Genomic DNA, 21,205 nt, shown 5'->3' with positions numbered 1-21,205 from the left:
AGTCCAACCCTCACTGGAAACGTGTCCGACTTACTGCCAAGAATGCAAAACAAGCTCTGACACTGATCATACAGGGAGCGGACCGCCACAATCAGACAGTCCGATACCCCATACTCTCTGAGCACTCTCCACAGGACTTCTTGATATATATATATATATACACACACACACACACACACAGGTATATATATGTGTATATACACACACGTGTATATATATATATACACTACCGTTCAAAAGTTTGGGGTCACCCAAACAATTTTGTGGAATAGCCTTCATTTCTAAGAACAAGAATAGACTGTCGAGTTTCAGATGAAAGTTCTCTTTTTCTGGCCATTTTGAGCGTTTAATTGACCCCACAAATGTGATGCTCCAGAAACTCAATCTGCTCAAACGAAGGTCAGTGTTGTAGCTTCTGTAACGAGCTAAACTGTTTTCAGATGTGTGAACATAATTGCACAAGGGTTTTCTAATCATCATATACATAAACATATATATATGTACATATACATACTCATATACATTATATATATATATATATATATTATATATTATATATATATATATATATATATATATATATATATATATATATATATATATATATATATATATATATATATATATATATATATGTATGTATATATATATATATATATATATATATATATATATACACATATACATACACATATACATTTCTATTCTTAAATATTTACTGTTACAAGCGGTCCTCTGAGGGCAGCCATAATTGCAATGTGTACACCCCTCATGTACATTATGTTTATAAAAGTACTTGAGTTGTTTGTACGTTTTCTATTGTATTGTTTGTTTTTACAATGTTTTTCTTTTTAAAGGCATGTTACATGTTAAAATTGTGCTGTTTTGGGGGGTCAAGTACCGACTAATTTGTTTTGTAGTAGGAGTTTTTTTATAAGAACATCCCAATTACCGAAGGTACCTTTGTGCCTTGTTTAGGGCAGTTAGTAAAACATTTTGTGATTAATTTAATTGGTAGTCGGTGTTTTTTTGTCTTTTTCCCCAAATTGATAATACTCTGGCAATTAAGGCTCTCACTCTAATCTTGTTGGTTTTTACATCTGTCAGCAGTACTGACCTGCCACAAGCACACAGCCTTTTTGAGAGAATGAACAGGGACGCTACCCCAGTGCCCAGAGCTCATTCATTGCAGGGTGCCAAGCGAGTCAGCATGCAGCCTCCATAACTCACACGTACAGTGTGCCACCACATTGACATGTACCAATAACACACACACACACACACACGCACACACACACACACACACACACACACACACACACACACACACACACACACACACACACACACACACACACACACACACACACACACACACACACACACACACACACACACACACACACACACACACGAAGTGCGGTCAGAGGAGGCCAATCTCCCCTGTTATCATGACAAATATAAAACTAATGATGATTAAGTGTGACTAAAGATCAGCTGTTCTGGTTTTTTGATGGTGGATACTGATAACTAGTACCGTTAATTATCTTGTTACTAATGCTGTAATTATATAAAACTCGTTATTACGAAAATTGATCACGATAAACACATAATCAATATCAATATAAAATGTGTTCGATTAAATAGTCAACATATATTTGTTATTTTTTGGTCGGAAGAAACCAGAAATTATGAAGCAAGATTTGTTTCATGAAGTCACTCGCACTTTAGGAACCCGGCTAACAGGAAACAGGAAGTATCACGGAGCACCGGGAGGGACCCATTAACAGCCAATCACGTAACAGTATAGACGACCAAGTTTGGTTGTGCCGTCTTTCTGTCTCGCTGTGGATTCTCTGCATGGAGCGAAAAGCCGAACGGGGACATCTTGAGTTATCAACTCACTAACAGAAACTTGTCTTTAGTTTTGTTGCTTTTAATGCAGACGGTACAGCAACGTCCTGACACTTCTAATGTGTTGGTTTAATGAGCACCTTCCCAAACAACTCTGTGTAGTGTTAATTAGCTTTTACACTACTGCTATTTAGTGTCTCAAATCTGCAACTACCCTAAAATCTACTAAATCCTTTTACTACCTCATCCTTACTGGCTACCAGACACCCTCTCCATTGACAAATAGCACCCTTGCCATGTTGTAAATTGTTTTACGGTATTTATTGGCAGGCTTAAATAAGTAAGAAAAAGTATCAATAATTATCAATATCAATCAATAAAAAAAATGGTTTATCGTGACATAGTTTTCAGCCATGTCGCCCAGCCTTAGCCCACGCTCCGAGTGCTGCGGACAGAGGCTTGTCGAGTGAACGCCATCGTTGCAGTAGCGAAAACAAACAAAACGGAATTTGGAAGGACAAAAGCTGGATTTCCTGACCCAAAAAAAAAGTCAGCAGAAGAGATGTACTGTACAAGCGATAAGCACTGCAGGAGGGGGAGAAAAGGAGATGGTACCAATAAAAAAAGGGCATGTATCGATATCCTCAAAATGTCAAGCATCGGCATCCAAAACTGGTCGATCCCTAGTATTAATATTTTGACGCAGAATGTTAAATGTGTGCAATGTAAGCGTGTGACATATATATCTTGTCAAAAAGGTTAATTGTACTGATCCAAACCTTTACGTATAACTGAGTGATCAGCCATGAACCTTGCTCCTACGACAGTGATCTCCCAGACGTAATGTTGGAGGATTAGTTCCTGCCTTGAGTTTGCAATTCCATCTCACACAAGCAGTTTGACTCTCAAACAGGCCAGAATAAAAATAGCGGTGTGTCAAGAACCAATTAAAGGTGTCATATGTAATAATGTAGCCAGTAATGGTACTGCAATCACAGTCAAAATTCTGTAGTTCCCTCCCTCTCTCCTTGACTGAGGTTGCCAGATACGCCGAATACAACTTGATGGACTGGGCTACTCCAAGGTACTTCAAACTTCCACTGCCTCTTACTAGGGGTTGAGGTGCTGGGACCATAATAGCTGAATAAACAAGCGTTTTGTCGATAACAAATCTCTAACCAACACATTTTACACAGAATTAGGCTATTTTCAGGAAGAAGTACGCCATGCTTGCGTACAATATCCCAACAAATGGCAATCATATTATTATTGTCAGTACTATCAGAAAACAAACACTAAAACGAACTATAACCAACGCTAGCAATGGTTATACTGGTGAAAACGAGTAGCGCATGCTGGAAGCCTAATGTACGCCCAAAACTAAAGATGAGACAATTTACCAAGATATGCCTATAGGCTACACGAATGAGGAATTATTTTATCATGTGATTTGGCTGTCTCCATGATGACAGCCGTGCTAACGTTGGAACCATTTCCTCAGCAGTAGCCAGACGAAGAAGGTCGTGCAAAACTGACAACCTGGATGTGACACCCTCACAGACTTTCTAATTGGTCAAACAGTAGAGGGCGGGATATCGAAATAAACACAATAACAAGATTTCAGGGCTGTTAATCTAATTTTGAAATGAGCATATCCCGGCTGAACTACCGTTATTAACAAAAGAGGTATTCGAAAATAACATTATTTATTTATGCCTTTTGACATATCAGGGACATTTAATGATGACTTGGCATTAAATTATTACATATGGCACCTTTAACAGATTCCATAAGGCTAAACCGATACATGCACTGGTATTCTGGTAGCAAGACCGATAAGTGTTCAAAGCGCAAAAGCCGATATAAAGAAAATCAGTTATTGGTTTCAAAGTAGTGCTGAAAGATGATGCGACAGGATCCGTAACCAACTACATCATAATGATTACAGTGGAGGCTCTGTCATGCGAGGAAATGCAACATTGATTTCCCTCTGTGTTGTGGCTGCTGGCTGACTGCACCACCCCATGTTCAGAGGCTGTAACACAGCTTAGTTTAGTCTTTATTTGAAGGGACAATGTACAGAAACATTAAGCTCAAAGACAGATATGTTCTGTACCAGATTATAGCTAAATAGCTAATTTCCATCTGCAGTCCCTGGCTACCTAAATTAAAGGGATACAAAAATCATGCAATAAAATTATGACAATAAAAACATACACAAGTATTAAGAAAAAAGTCATAAAATGCCCTTTCATGGACACATACTTAATATACAATACAACCACACCTCATTTACATCATCACACAAAGACAATACATGCTTTTGTTCACATCTGTCATCATTTGTAAAAACAACCATGATTTTAACACACACACCTCACAATTTACAACAAAAATGCTCTCATGAATAAATATAATACACATTAGGTTGATGTGTCAAACATAATGCCCATCTTAGTGACCGTGTGAGCAGCTTTGATTGCTCCAAAGCCACTTTTTAACTTCAATTGTGAATGAAGAGTAATCTGTTAGACTTTTCAAGTTTGTTGTGAGGTCGTTCCATTCCTTTATGGCTTTATATGAAAAGGCTGTGTGCAAAAGAGGTTTTACATCTGGGTATGCTACACTGCCCCCTGGTGGAGGCTCGTGTGTTTCTAGTTGTCACAGCAGATGTAAACTGGACAAAGTGCTTAAGTGGCACTGGTGCAGTGTTATTTAAGATTCGATGGGCCATTCGTATTGATGCTAATCTTTGAATGTTAGCTAAATTCAACAATCTATATTTTTGGAGAACTAAACAATGATGGTGGTGTTGTGGTTTTCGGTCAAGGATTTTGAGGGATTGTTTGTGCAAAGTTTCCAATGGCCTCAGTGTCATTTTGCTTGCCTGCGACCAACATGTTATACAATAATAAAAACGAGACATAATCATTGCATTAAAATAAGTTTGAGCTGCCTCCAGTGTTAATGAATTCCTGATACATTTGAACGTTTTTATGTTGTATTTAAGACTCTGGCACATCTGTTTGATATGTTTTTTAAAGCCAAGTGTTGGCTCCAAAATGACACCCAGGTAACGATATTCACTAACATTTTGTATTATTTCCTTATTAACCGTTATATTTGGAAAGGATGACATTTTATATTTGTTTACAAAATACATTGTTGCAGTTTTCTTAATGTTTAATGTAAGACAAGAGTCATGTAGCCATCTTGCCACCTTCTCCATGGCTGCTGTAAGTTTTCTGGCAACCGTTTCAGCGTCCTTTCCCCAAGTATAAATAACCGTGTCACCTGCATACATCTGGATATTTACATCCTCACATACAGATGGCAGGTCATTTATATACATGGAGAAAAGAAGAGGGACGATATTAGAGCCCTGTGGCAGGCCAATATCAGTAGCAGTGAGACTGGATGTTGTGATATCAATACGGACACATTGGGTCCGACCAGATAGATATGACATAATCCAGGCCAGAGTATCTGTCGACAGTTTAAAAGATGTTAATTTTGTAAGTAACGTGGGGTGACTGACTGTATCGAATGCCTTGCGGAGGTCTAAGAATATTGCTCCAACTACACCTCCATTGTCAAGGTTTTGTTTGATTGTTTCTAGTAGAAGGCAACATGCAGTTTCGGTCGAGTGATTTGCCCGAAACCCAAACTGCATGGGATGTAGGAGGTCTTCATAGTCCAAATGTTCTGTGAGTTGCTCAACGATCACTTTTTCTATTGCTTTGGATATAACGGGGAGAAGGCTAATTGGTCTGTAATTGTTGATGTCTTGTTTATTTCCTGCTTTATGGATTGGGATGATAATGGCAGTTTTCAACGTGGTAGGGAAAGTGTTTTCTGTTATTGATTTATTTATCAATGTTGTTATAGGAGCAGTAAGACTATCTTTATACGTTTTTGGGAAGAATGTGTCCAGACCGTATATATCTCTGGATCGTGAGCTTGTTAACGCAGAGAGGATTTTGTTTCATTTGTTAATTCTAAACTTAGTCCATCCTGAATAAATGGCAATTCTTTGCACTGATTTTGAGGGAATTTTTTATTCAGGGTTTGTACAGACTGGATGAAATGTTCATTAAAATGATTACTTATGTCCAGACTGTCTGTGATAGTAGTGCCATTGATATTTAATGTTATAGTGTTGTTTCTTGTTTGCTCTCTTCCAGTGAGTGTGTCAATGGTTTTCCATAACTGTCTAATGTTCCCTTTTGCAGCTTTGATTAATTCTAAGTGAAAGTCAGCCCTAGACTTCCGCATAAGCATTGTAACTTTGTTCCTCAAACTTTTAAAAATCATACGATCCGTATTTAGACCTGTTTTAATTGCTCTTTTGAGAGCTGAGTCCCGATTTTTCATAAGAATCCAAATTGTTTCATTAATCCAAGGTATTTTTATTTTAGCACTTTTCTTTCTGGGTTTTGTTTTAGTGTATTTACAGATAATCTCTTTGATTTTTGTCATTAGGTCATCACAGGCATGTTCGGTGCTTGTCCAATTTATGTCACTCCATGGGACAGTTTTAAGTTCATTTTCTAGTAAGTGTTGGTCTTTTTTAGGGATATAGGGCAAGCACTTTTGTGTACCTTTTTGGCTGTGATACCTATATCTTGACAACTTCCGTGTTATCAATGTGAGGTTATGATCTGATAAGCCTGTTAGTAAGTTGTACGTTTTTTTAATGCGATCAGGTTTATTAGTAAATACCAAATCCAGCAAGGTTCGGGAGGAATATGTAATTCTAGTAGGGCTGCTTATCATTCGTGTCATGTAGAAGCCGTTTATAATGTCCTTAAGTTTCTTTCTACGCGATTTATTTAACCAGTCCAGATTAAAGTCCCCATAACGATCAATTCTTTCGTACTGTGCTGTTTGAGGATGTCTGAAAATGAACTGAGAAAAATGTCTTTAGCTGTGGGCGGTCGGTATGTTCACTCCTTCAGCGAGAGAGAAAGAGAGAGACAGAGAGAGACAGAGAGAGACAGAGAGAGACAGATAGAGAGAGAGAGAGAGAGAGAGAGAGAGAGAGAGAGAGAGAGAGAGAGAGAGAGAGAGAGAGAGAGAGAGAGAGAGAGAGAGAGTGGGCAGTAATCCATGAAATGAGCTGCTGTCAATTTGGTTGGGATGAGAATATGGAGGCACGGCCTACTTGAGTCAGGAAGCATTTCTTAAAACCCCCCTGCTGGCACTAATGTGCACATCTAAACCCATCCCTGTAAACATTACGTGCCAACCAACGCTCATCGCGGCCTTGACACCAATAGTGCACAGGCAGCGAGAACTACCATCACGATAACTGTCAGCCTCCCACTGTGCGTCGGCTTTACTGGCATTTAAAAGGAAACCAACAGGATTCTGGAGACTAAGCAACAATAAGCTGATTAGCAAACAGCCGGCAGTGATGAGCCAGTTCCCAACGTCGCATGTGACAACGTTTCCATGCACTAAATTAATCTGATTTGTCAAATAGTTTGGCTCTAAAGAAGCCTCTGACAACCCATAGAAACACCTTCAACTAATTATGTTTGACTTTTGAGAAACCAAACTAACACATTCAGATTATGCGACGAACCAGATCTCTCGAGTCCGTGTGATTTGACGGAGAGGACATTTCGTATCGCGTGTGCGCCAGTATCAATGCGTGGGATATATCCCAGACGCAGATACCGTTCGATACAAACATAGGCAGCAATCGGAATGAAAAGTGACTTCACAAAAAGAACGGAACATTCTGAAGTACATTGACGGTGGAAAACCCCCCCAGAGATTTGTAAATGTAGAATGCTGGCTTAATTCAGACTCCCGGGTGAAATACGAATGGGATGAAACAGAATGAAGCAGGTAGTGTATATGACAACAAGGCAAAGAAGGCGGCGTACACAAAACTCTTCACGCTGCGTTTGCGCACTCCAAACTGTATTATCAATAACTCTGTCTTAACCATAACTGGCAAGAGAGTCCAGAACAATAGCAACCGTCATAAAAACTGTTTCCATTAATCCACAGAGCCTTGATTTAACTCCGAGACATTCAAACGTTTTTTGTTTCCATGATTCTTTGTCTGAAATTTCCTTCGACACAACTCTCTCCTGCCAGTCTTTCTTTGCTTTGGACCTGCATCCATTCCGAGATCTTCTTGGTAGAAGCGTCATGTTTGTAGCACAATCTAAGATACTGACTGTATTTAAAATCAGCATAGTAATATTTGTTGTCTGTGCCAATATTACAGGGACAAAAAGAACTGTGCTGTTGACTTGTGAGAAGCTACAAAGGTGCCTTGTTTTGGTGTGATGTCATAGGTCAACCGGAAAAGTAATACATTTTTCGCGCTAAACACAAATAAGCGCATCCCAGTGTATGAGAAGGACACAGCGTATGACAAATAGTCGCATTATACTGTGTATGGACAATCGGGCTTCACATGTAGGTGTGAAAATACTAAAAAACAAATTATTTGAGATATCAGGAGGCATAGTCAGTCTCACATTGCACATAGACAGTAAAAGAAGAATGTCCTGTCCCATTCCAGTTCCAAGATCCAGCTCTTTGGTAACTAAAATAAGACATCAAACTGTCACACTGGCAGGGTTTGAGTTAAAACTAAAGGTGTCTTAGAATAGTCGGCTATTCAATGATTCCATTCGGAGGGAATCTGATTTGACTATCATCCTCGCAGTCAAATCGTTAGACATTGAACTCCCTCCAAAAGAGAAAGGCCAGTTGATTGCCCGAGGCCCCCTGCACACAGCGGGTGATTGGGGAGTAGGGATGTAATGATTACCAGTGTTAAGGGAATGTTTTTCCTTCTTTGGGCAAAACGGAGCACTTTAGAATTTATTAGCTTTGGCCTTGGTTATGATAAATACAATGAATGCACCTTGTGTTTCTTATCAACAAACTCTCACGCACATACATTATTATTTATGGTGTCATGAGGTACCAGCTTTTAGAGAGAGTGAAAGAAGAGATTTGTAAAGTTAAGTTTCAGTTTCTGCCAAGGGAGAATAACCAAGGAGGACAAAACCAGTCTGCTTTAGAGACTGCTTCGACTTTAGATAGCTTGGCTCGTTCTCTCACAGGGCTTGTATTTCTATCGTTTGTACCTACTCCTGTTTTGTAGAATAAATTGTTAAAGTTCTGTTCTAGTAACCTTACAATTAAAGAATCTGGGTGGAGTCTTCCCTCCTAAAGGGAGGGTCCTAATCAATGATTATCCATGGTAAAATCATTGACGGTCAGTATTACTGTTTCAAATTGTAAATATCGCTAAACCATGATTGATTATCGCAATTTGATAAACTCACGGCACAGGGATACTGCTTATTTCTTGTTGATCATCAGCTTACAACTAGCACACTAATCGCTAATTAGCAGCTAGTCAGTGAGTAAAATATGTAATATTGAGCATTAGGCAGAATGTTTAGGAAATGTTTAATCATAACCTGATTATTTAATTGAGACAATGTTGGAAATAAGAACATTGTTAGGAAATGTGTCAGTTTTGTGTAAATAGTACTTTTTAAATCAAGTTTATCATGTTATTTTTTGAAAAATATATCTATTTTAGGGAATCAAACAGTTCATTAGGGTTTCCATATGTGCACTTGGCACCAGGGCACCCTAGGCCGCAGTTCCATGATCGACTTTGTAGTTGTGTCATCGGATTTGCGGTCTCATGTTTTGGACACTTGGGTGAAGAGAGGGGCGGAGCTTTCTACCGATCACCACCTGGTGGTGAGTTGTCTGCGATGGTGGGGGAGGATGCCGTACAGACCTGGTAGGCCCAAACGCATTGTGAGCGTCTGCTGGGAACGCCTAGCAGAGTCTCCTGTCAGAGAGAGTTTCAATTCCCGCCTCCGGAAGAACTTTGAACATGTCACGAGGGAGGCACTGGACATTGAGTCCGAGTGGACGATGTTCCGTACCTCAATTCTCGAGGCGGCCGATTGGAGCTGTGGCCGCAAGGTGGTTGGTGCCTGTCGTGGCGGTAGTCCTAGAACCCGCTGGTGGACACCAGCGGTGAGGGATGCAGTCAAGCTGAAGAAAGAGTCCTATCTGGTTCTTTTGGCTCATAGGACTCCGGAGGCAGCAGACGGTGTGCAGCTTCAGTGGTCACGGAGGCAAAAACTCTGACATGGGAGGAGTTCGAGGAAGCCATTGAAAACGACTTCCAGATGGCTTCGAAGCGATTCTGGACCACCATGCGCCACCTCAGGAAGGGGAAGCAGTGCAATGTCAACACCGTGTATGGTGGGGATGGTGTTCTGCTGACCTCGACTGCGGATGTTGTGGATCGGTGGAGGGAATACTTCGAAGACCTCATCAATCCTACCAATACGTCTTCCTATGAGGAAGCAGTGCCTGGGGAATCTGTGGTGGGCTCTCCTATTTCTGGTGCTGAGGTCGCCGAGGTAGTTAAAAAGCTCCTCCGTGGCAAGGCCCCGGGGGTGGATGAGATCCGCCCGGAGCTCCTTAAGGCTCTGGATGCTGTGGGGTTGTCCTGGTTGACAAGACTCTGCAACATCACGTGGACATTGGGGGAAGTACCTCTGGATTGGCAGACCGGGGTGGTGGTTCCTCTCTTTAAGAAGGGGAACCGCAGGGTGTGTTCCAAGTATTGTGGGATCACACTCCTCAGCATTCCCGGTAAGGTCTATTCAGGTGTATTGGAGAAGAGACTAAGCCGCATAGTCGAACCTTGGATTTAGGGGGAACAGTGTGGTTTTTGTCCTGGTCGTCGAACTGTGAACCAGCTCTATACTCTCGGTGAGTTTCCTCCGCCGGGTGGCGGGCCTCTCTCTTAGAGATAGGGTGAGAAGCTCTGTCATCGGGGGGAAGCTCAAAGTAAAGCCGCTGCTCCTCCACATCGAGAGGAGCCAGATGAGGTGGTTCGGGCATCTGGTCAGGATGCCACCAGAACGCCTCCCTAGGGAGGTGTTTCGGGCACGTCCGACCGGTAGGAGGCCACAGGGAAGACCCAGGACACGTTGGGAAGACTATCTCTCCCGGCTGGCCTGGGAACGCCTTGGCCTGGGAGGAGCTGGACAAAGTGGCTGGGGAGAAAGAAGTCTGGGCTTCCCTGCTTAGGTTGCTGCCTCCGCGACCCTACCTCGGATAAGCGGAAGAAGATGGATGGATGGATGGATGGATGGAATCAAACAGACATTAGGGCTGTAGTTCCTTTCATCCCACTGTATTGGATTTATTTGACAAGGACAAGTATGTTTCATGAGCACATGTTACAACATTTTAGCCAGGGCTAATTTGTCCAGCCCTAGTTGGGCAATTACACACAGTACAGTTAAAAACAGTCACAAAAAATAAAACAGTGCAGAAAACACAACACATGACACAATTAGATCAGAGACGGTAACATGTCGGACTCTCGTTAAGAAGTATTTGAGTTTGTGTTTGAAAAGAACCCAGTTTGTTTCTCCTTTCAGCTACTCAGATAAATCGTTCCATTCTGTGGTGCCTTGTATCGTGAAGGCGGACTGACCACAAGTTGGTTTGCGTCTCGGGACTCTACTGTTTCCACTCTGAGAGGAATTATACAGTCACTGAGAACCTGAGGACTCAAGACATGGTGTCCTCATCGCGTTGCGATGTGACTCTACGTTACTGCAATTTTTTTTTACTTTGTCGATGCTAAGTGTTGATTGCCATGATAATAAATGCTGGGAAGAACAACCACAATATATGATGTCCCAATAAATGCATGTACTCGTACGGGAACTACCGTAGTTGGTCCGTGTCCAGCTCATTAAACCATGCTGAGTTATGGCACTCACACTCGTCCAACAATCCGCCTAGTATGAGTGACCCAGCGGTTTATAGAAAAAGTTAGGGAAATAGTGCTACAAAGCAATTTAAAAGATTGAGAAAATTAATTTTCCTCAAAGTATATGCCTTTTAATTTAGACGGTTAATACAGTTTAAAGACTTAGTGACATGCATAGACAAATTAGTAGTATAATAGTCTCTTGACCATCTGTTTGGTAAGACATATATAAAAAGAAATTACCTATATACCGTATTTCCTTGAATTGCCGCCGGGAATATAGTATTCGCCCACCTAGAATTACAGCCGGGTCAAACTCGTTTCGCAAAATAATTAGCGCATGCTTGGCATTTCCGCCGGTTCAAATATGAGTCATTAAATGACTTTCGCCTCCTGGTGGTAAAGGGCGCTAGTGATCCTTCTTGCGACTGCTGGTACTGCAGAAGACCGGTGCTGCAGAAGAAGACAACATGCAGCAAGAGTGAGCAGCAATTGTTTGCTTGCACTTTTACCATGGAGGATTACATATCTAAAATAAAGCAGTTTTCTAAACTGGACTTTCAATCGAAACGGGAGGTAATACTTAAAGGAAGATCTCCATCGAGACAGAGAGAATTTTAAAACTGAAGGAAGATAAGGAAGACTTCTATAGGAGCTGCGCATGGACTCATTTATACCTAAAGGTAAGATCATAATAACGTTTTTTTTTAATTAAATGTGATTTTTCATGATAAGGTAAGCGCCAGACTGAGAAGAGGTTTTAAAATAATTAGCTCATGCTTGACCATCCCGCATGCTTTTGGTAAACGCAGGAGTGAGAAGAGGTTTTGAATTAATTAGCGCCCCTGCTGCTATTCAAGGAAATACGGTATACGCAATAGTCCTGATGTAGGTCACAGCTGCCGAAGCTACCGAAAAACTTAACATCAGAAAGCAGACGCAAGGTAACTTGCTGAGGCCAAGGCCAGGTAAGTCTGGGTTGTCTCTGTAATGGGATGATCCCATGTGTGACTGCGCGCTTGCCAAAGTCCCAGTGTGGGCCAAATGGGCCGGGTTAAGTTGCTCCACTGTCTACTCCACCAGGGCACCAGGTTAAGTCCCAGGGATTGCAACCGAGCCATATGGCGTGGACCTAATGCACACAAACACACGCAGGTGACTTTGTGGAACAGATAGTAATTTCCTGACAATAAGGCAGCAGGACAAATGAAGTAGGCAACATAAGTTCAAAGGAATCAAACCAAATTAGACACGATGACAAAATAAAGGCTATCATTCCTCATGACCAGTACAATAAAAGTGGTAATAACACGAAAAAAGATCTACCTAAAACCGGCATGTCCTCTGCACCCTTTTGAGTAGTCAGACGGAACGGCAGGCAACTGGATTGTTCAAATCCTCACAGTCTTACCCGTGTGCTGATATTTGAACTCAGATCACGACAGATTTGTGAACCCTAACAACCAAGGTGCCCTTTCAATTCATGTTAGCATTTAAGCTAGCTAGCAGTTAGCACGCTAGCTTGCTTCTTCAGTAAGTGAGCAGTAAGAGTGTTCTTGCTGGCAAATTTAACTTCAAAATACAACCAAAAGGTACTTAATATTGTAAGTAAGTACATTAAAACAAAACATTAAAAAAATATGACATGCTGACAATTTGCATTTGCGTCAAAATATTGGGGTAATGGGGTATTTAAAAAAAACATATTTACATTATTCAAGCAAGTAATGTACTGTACTTGATCGCGATTATGGCAATCAAAATGTGATTATCTAAAAGCGCTTGACAGCGCTAATTATAATTCAGATAATGAATCGAAAATTGTGTTGAATCTAGGATCAAATGGGAATCTAATTGTTACCAAAAGAATCAAAATCGGACATAATCGATAGTTGTTGTAAGTTTTCTCTTTTTTTAGGTACCGTTTGAGCACCAGCACTTTTTTTCTTTTTAAACGTTAAAATACCCATCCCTACACCTCATTTAGCTGGCGTATGTATTGACCTGATCACTGACCGTATAACAACCCGCGCATTCAGGTAACCACCCGCAGTTAAGGTGAAGAAAGCATGTGCGGTCAAAATAAATTGCGTGATTAATCTGCGTTTATACATGATTCATGAGATCGTTTTTTTGTAATTTATTGCATGAATTGAGTCATTGCAACCTCTGACACACATGCTTCAGCTGTAAAATGCATGTGTTTGTTACTTTTGATGTGTCAGGTAGACTGCAATGAATGGGGCCATATGAATCCCCTTCTACTGTATGATAAATTCATATTTGTTGCGTACTGGATGATATTAAAGTTTAAAATGTATGCAATTTAATGCATTTAGAAAGAGAAAATAAGGCATTTTATTGACATTATTTCCAGACGTTCGTGGGCCACATACATTAGATGTGGCGGGCCAGATCTCACACTTGGGCCTTGAGTTTGACACCTTATCAGGTCGGTAGTGCATTCTTCACTCACGCTTTAAGTGAAGGATGAGGCAAAAACTAACCCGGACCCATCTGGGACACAAAGCTAACATGGATGTTTTAGTCACCCGACTATCTTACCCATGTAGCCAAGACTCCACTTAGAGAAGGCCATAATACTGCTGCCTATCCAGAAGAAGTCCTCCACCACACGGGATGGACAGCTTTGTGTCTGGCTTTTACGTGTTGCCATCTTCTTCTCCTCTTTCTCCTGGCCTTTGTCTTTGAAGCCTTCTGCATAGAAGGCTCCTTTGGTCGGGAGTCCAGGCATGTCAGCGGTGGCCACGACAGCTGAACACATCAGGGCCGACGACACCGGGCCGATGGACAAAAAGTTGCTCTTCTTGTGAACGCTCATTGTTAACACCTCAGATCCGCAGTCCACTGGGTATTATTCTCTCAGTCGTCAGCCGTTTTGAAGTAGGCTTTTATCAGGGTTGCTCAGTCACCAAAAGTTGGTTCCCATCTTCAATGTAAATTCCAAAGAGGAAATAAGAAAGTCCAAAGAAAGACTTCCTTTCCTCTTCCTTTCACGGGCTGTATGGAATCAACAGTTGGTCAATAATCCGGTAATGTTATTGTTGCTTATTGCACTGCTACCTCCTCAATATTCCTCCATCGCAAAGACCCACAGGAAAAACAAAAAACAAAGGCAGCAGTTTGTTTTCCGATCTGCAATTTATCTCCATTCCGCACCATCGTTTCTTTGTCTGCCATCCATCAGCGCAGAGAGCAGAAAACACAGAGGGCTTCTGAAAGGGTGACAGTGTTAAGCAGGTAGACGAGACGCGGATGCGCGACGCACAAACCGGGGACTGGGACTGTGCTGTGTGGCTGGAAATCCTAAATCCCCTTGGAGCCGTAATCCCGGTCGAGGAGATTTGCTAAATGAGCGGCGTGAAATGTATTGACCCACAAAAAGGGGAGGTAAAGAGGCAAGGTCTGGAATAAATGACTTCTGAGCTTGATTGAATGCTCATTAAGTGTTTGCTTTTGAGGTCTGGCAGTCACACACGTCTTTAAAATTATACCTTCAATCAAGGGTTTTGGATTAAACGCAAAGCAGATGCGTCCAATGTGCGGCTTGAGGGCCAATTATTTTCTATTGCTTGAATTTTACTGACGTCATGTCCGCGTGGTGGTCAAGCTAGCTCTGTTCTCAATGGGTACTAGGCGCCATTCAGCCTTTCTCAAAGAAAAAAAAATGCCCTATGCTTGTGTTTTCGGCTGTAATAATTGTTCACATCGCAAAAAGGATAAAACGCTTATTCAGAGTTCCTTGAGAGGTAATCAAAAAGGGCGGAAGAGTGCAAGATTTTACGAAACAACGAGAAAAGCTGCTGACACTCCAGTCCAAAAGAGCAGAGTCGAAGAATGCATGAGTTTACAGGGATCACTCCGTTAAAGGTTTGTTTGATATACTTTAATGTTTATTACTTCCCATTTAATTATTATCTTGATACTATTTGTATTTCTTAAACAGAAACCGGTTTCAAAAAGCACCAACTCGGCAAGTCTTAAAATAAATCAAATGTGAGCAAAACCTAAAAGAGTTAAGTTTTTACCATAGGCAATAATCGTAAATTAATCTTTCAGCACATACACAAAGTTGACATCTATAGTGATATTTTGATAAACAATCATAAATAAATCTTTCAGCACATACACAATGTTGACATCCTGACTTTGTGGTGTTTGTTTTCCCGAGATGCAAGTAAAGTTGGAGTGGACATGGCGTGAAGGTAAAGACATCATTTATTTTACACTAACAAAATGAACTAACAAAAAGCGCGCACAAGGCGGAAGAACAAACTTGGCTTTGAAAACAATAAACTAGCACTTGGGCAAAAGCTATGGACATGAAAACAAAATCACTTACTGAGACATAAAAATAGACAAAACTTACTTGGCATGGAACTATGGTAACATGGGTAACAGAAGTCATCAGGGGTATCAGAGTTAATGTCGCCAGGCTGACTTCCTGGCAACTATCAGCTTAAATAATACAGACAGGATTGACAACAGGTGCGCGAGTGCAAAACGTGAAACAGGTGAAACTAATGGCCGTCATGGTGACAAGGCAAGGGAGTGAAAACAGGAACTAAAAAGTGTCCAAAAACCAAGCAGAACATAACTAAACAAAACATGATCACATACATGACAGAGCCCCCCCTTAAAGACCTATACCAGATGTCCACAAAAAAAAAACAATGATCAAGAGTCATGGGAGGGCGGGAGGGGGACATGGCGGTGGGTCGCCAGACCAAGTGTCCCCGAATCCACCGGGGAAGAATCAGGTGGCGGTGATGCGTGGACCGCCGCTGAACCTGACGAGGTGGGTGACCCGGGAACGGCCACGAGAAGGTCGACGCACTTGACGCGGCGGACGCCCAGGGAATAGCCACATCCGTGGCTGACGAGGAGGTGGACGCATAGCCGTCATCGTGGCAGGCGTGGAAGCTGCGCGTGTCGTCGTGGCAGGCATGGAAGCAGCAGATGAAGCAGGCGCGGGTGCAGCAGACGAAGCAGGCATGGAAGCAGCAGACGAAGCAGGTGGCGAAACTTGACGTGATGGGTCTTGGCGTGGTGGGTCTTGGCATGGGGGGTCTTGGCATGGCGGGTCTTGGCATGGCGGGTCTTGGCATGGCGGGTCCTGGCTTGGCGGGTCCTGGCTTGGCGGGTCTTGGCATGGCGGGTCTTGGCATGACGGGTCTTGGCCTGAGTCCTGGCCTGAGTCCTGGCTGCGTGGAGCTGCTACGGGCGGCGCATGGCGGCGCCGGGCGGCGTGGAGCTGCTACGAGCGGTGCTTGGCGGCGTGGAGCTGCTACGGGCGGCATGGAGCAGCTACGGGCGGCATGGAGCAGCTACGGGCGGCGTGGAGCAGCTACGGGCGGCGCTTGGCGGCGTGGAGCAGCTACTGGTGGCGCTTGGTGGCGTGGAGCAGCTACGGGCAGCGCTTGGCGGCGTGGTGCAGGTACAGGAACCTGCCGTGGAACTTGGCGTGGTGGAGCTTGACGTGGTGGAGATTGCCGTGGTGCTAGCCTAGAAACTGGTGCTAGCCTTGGAACTGCTGGTACCTGGCGTGGTGCAGGAACTGGAACTCGCCGTGGTGCAGTTCCTGGTGCTAGCCATGGTGCTAGCCGTGGTGATGCTGCTGGTGCTCACCTTGGCGCTGGTGCTAGCATTGGCGCTAGCCGTGGTGCTAGCTTTGGTGCTGGTGGTAGCCTTGGAACAGGTGCAGGTGGAGGTGGCCTAGCTGGGGGTTGCGGCTTGGCAGGCCGAAAGACCGGTGGTGGCGGGCGGGCCGGAGGTTGCGGCTTGGCATGGCGAAGCTGAGTCACCCCACCCGTACAGTTCCCAGCCCTTGCCCCCCCTCCCCCTCAAGGAGCGGATACCAGACGCGCTCCCCGCGGTCTGGAACCGTTTTTAGGGGTGGGTGGGTGGGTGGAGGGAGGTCAGGAGGGGGGCTGAATCCTTCCCACTAAATTGTCCAACAAATCTTTTATTCTTCCTCACCTGTGCTTTTGTGGGTGAAAAAAAAGAATACTTTTGTGACGTGGGCGGGGCTTGAGTCCTGGGGGGCGGAACATGAAACTTGGGTGGCTTAGATTGACAGGCTCTGATTTCCAAAATCATGTTCTGATAGTGTTTGATCATGGAAATAGAGTCTTTTGTTGGGGGCGGGTGATCAAAAGTAAAAGAGTTCAGAGAAAAAAAATCTTGAGCTTTGATGTCATCCGCTGACGGTGGCGTGACGTTGTCCTGAGGGAGCTGGGCAGGCTGCAACCTATTTCCGCCCGGAGGAGGAGGAGCTTGCGGGAGCGCGGCGTGCTGTCCGCTCGCGAAAGCCTTCCCTGACGTCCTTCGTCTGGAGCGGCGCTTCCGGGACTGCGGTGACGCAGCGCCGTCCTCGGACCAAATGGAGCTAATCGGAATTAGTTTTCCGCTTGGACTCCACATGAGGTCTTGATCCGCCATGGCTCCTAGCGCTTCCCACTTTCCTTCCTCGTCCAACTCGTCCAAATTTCTTGCGGGAAAGGTTTTTGAAGCTGGCGACATTCTGTCAAAATGTGGACTATGGGTTGTTTGTTTTACCGAGATGCAAGTAAAGTTGGAGTGGACATGGCGTGAAGGTAAAGACATCATTTATTTTAACACTAACAAAATTAACTAACAAAAAGCACGCACAAGGCGGAAGAACAAACTTGGCTTTGAAAACAATAAACTTGCACTTGGGCAAAAGCTATGGACATGAAAACGAAAACACCTACTGAGACATAAAAATAGACAAAACTCACTTGGCATGGAACTATGGTAACATGGGTAGCAGAAGTCATCAGAGGTAAACGGGGTAACAGAGTTAATGTCGCCAGGCTGACTTCCTGGCAACTATCGGCTTAAATAATACAGACATGATTGACAACAGGTGCAAAATGTAAAACAGGTGAAACTAATGGTCGTCATGGTGACAAGGCAAGGGAGTGAAAACAGGAACTAAAAAGTGTCCAAAAACCAAGCAGAACATAACTAAACAAAACATGATCACAGACATGACACATCCAAAGTTATATTTTGATGAACAATCAAAAATGAATCGTTCAGCACATACACAATGTTGACATCTATAGTAATATTTTGATAAACAATCATAAATGAATCTTTCAGCACATACACAATGTTGACATCTATAGTTATATTTTAATAAAGACGGGGGAAAACACCTACTCGTAAACGGCGCAAGCAACATCAGCAACAAACATGGCAGTAGACACGAAGATAAATCATGAAATGCAACCTTACCCAAGCAAAAACAATGCATATTTATGATTGATTCGGGAGAGTCTTGATACCAATGTCCTTGACCCAGCCACACACAAATATGTTGTAGACCTTTTCCAAGTTTCAATCTGTTTTGTCGTGAACAATAATGTCTGGAGCACAATTGTTCCATATGTCTGAACGCAACTGACGTATAATCCTTGATATCACTCGACAAACCTGCTTTTGATAACGTATAGGACGGATCTATTCTATATTGCATAGTTGGATTCCTATTTGCTTTTTGCAGGAAGATTCAAGCCTCTTTTGCACTCAGTTCATGTGCTGCTTGCTGCACAACAGCCATCTTGGCTTGGTTGACCACCACTGCTTTTCACTTCTGGGAAGAAGTCACGTGACAAAATACAAGCAATTGGCCTGAGAAAATAAACACATCCCGGATTAGAACACTACACGGAAAAACTAGAATGTACAATTCTGGGAGAAATTGCGTGTGGATGCTGAAGTGCGCAAGTCGAACTTAAATTCTAACGTCAGCATGCTAACAGCTGGAATGTGTCAAGTACCAAGTTATGTGACTATGAAGCATAACTAGCATGCTAACAGCTAAATGTTAAAATGTGATTCGTGTTACAGCACTAATTGTGATTTACATACCAAGTAATATATTACGAATTTAATCGAGAATTGTGTCGAATCTAGTACCAAATCGGACTCAAATCACCAAAAGAATAGGAATTAAACATAAATGATAGTTGTAAGATTCACATTCCTAAAGTTGTCTTTTTTTTAAGTACCAGTTTGGGCAATGTTTAAGCATCAGCACTTTTTTTTTTAATTACACATTTTAACCGACGTCGGTTAAAATGTAAACAATACAATTACCCATCCCTCCTCCTCATTCATCTGGCGTATGTATTGACCCGATCACTGACTGTATAACAACCCATTCAGGTAACCATCCCGGCATGTGCGGTCAAAATCAATTGTGTGATTAATCTGTGTTAATACATTATTCATGTGATCATTTTTTGTGATTAAACACATTAATTAACTGACAGTCCTAATTATGAGTCACTGTAACCTCTGACACATGTTTTAAGCAATAAAACTAATGTATTTGTTTTTCACGGTCATATCCAGCTACTTTTGTTTACTTTACCACTGTCTTTTTATCTGTCACTTAGTGTATGTTTTTTTGGCCCTTGGCAAATCGTAAAAATTCAATGACTTCATATAATATCCAGATGTTATGAGTAATGCTGTCAAACTATACATTTTAAAAATTCATCACACTATTGAATTTGGAATAATCACAAGTAATCACGAAAAAAACTAGAATATGCAATTTCGTGGGAAATTGCTTTTGGATGCTGATTTGCGCAAGCCTAACTTAAATGCTATAAAGGCTCATTTTAGCATGCTGACAGTATGCATCAAGTACCAAGTTATATGACTGTGACTATGCATGCAAAATTAGCTAAAAAAAAGTTAGGATGCTAACAGCTAGCATGCGTCAAGTACCAAGTTACTGTATATGACTGAGGTGTTTGGTTTCAAAATTTGAGTCTAGTAGCTCACCAGTGTGAGCGGCACTGGGGGAAAGGGTGAAGTGGCCTGCCCAAGGACACAATGGCAGCGATTTGGATGTCAAGAGGCGGGGAGCAAACCTGCAACCCTCAGGTTTCTGACACGGTCGCTCTACCACTACGCCATGCCGCCCCTTTTCCATCATTTTAATTTAAAACGGTAATACTAACAGTCGTGAGTTTTGAGGTTATCATTATTACCGTTTATCGTTACATCCCTGATGGCGATACATATCGTTATCACATATCGCGCCAAACGTGCCTCGGTTCCTGTGCATTGTTAGCCGGTAACATTGTTTGTCAAGTTCACCCCTTTCATGGCATTTGCTTCGGCGTCTTAAACGGGCACAGCACACAATGTGCCACGAGCATCAAATGTTGACTGAAACAGGTCAGGTTGCAATGTGCTAGTCTGAGCACGTTGAAAACTGTCAAAAACTATTAGGGCTTTGGAGGAAGATGACCACACAAAATGGCAGAATGAGCCAGGTCGATATATGACTTGGACTCTCGTTGTAAAAGTAACAAGAGAATTGGAAAGGTTATTCACTGCTGATGTTACAAAATATATTTCACCACCTTTTTGTCTTTTGTCAGATTGCGGATTCAACAGAATGGAACTAATTAGTTTTCAGATGTTTTTCTTCTCTGAAACACCATCTCTGACATAATTCTGATATCAATATAAAAAAAACTATGTGGA

General features: G+C 42.4%; 1 protein-coding gene across 1 annotated transcript in view; it reads right to left on the bottom strand.

Annotated features, from left to right (window-relative positions):
- Positions 1–14,899, bottom strand: part of plch2a (phospholipase C, eta 2a) — a 167,974-nt gene extending 153,075 nt beyond the window's left edge. The window contains exon 1 of the mRNA XM_062054175.1: positions 14,216–14,899. Within this exon, the coding sequence (XP_061910159.1) occupies positions 14,216–14,492 (277 nt within the window). The 5' untranslated portion in view covers positions 14,493–14,899. The remainder of the gene's footprint in view (positions 1–14,215) is intronic.
- Positions 14,900–21,205: the final 6,306 nt, after the last annotated feature.

The sequence above is a fragment of the Entelurus aequoreus genome, linkage group LG07 (assembly GCF_033978785.1).
Source record: "Entelurus aequoreus isolate RoL-2023_Sb linkage group LG07, RoL_Eaeq_v1.1, whole genome shotgun sequence".
NCBI lineage: Eukaryota > Metazoa > Chordata > Actinopteri > Syngnathiformes > Syngnathidae > Entelurus > Entelurus aequoreus.
The sequence above is the reverse complement of the archived record's forward strand: the minus strand, read 5'-3'. Positions and strand labels throughout refer to the sequence as shown.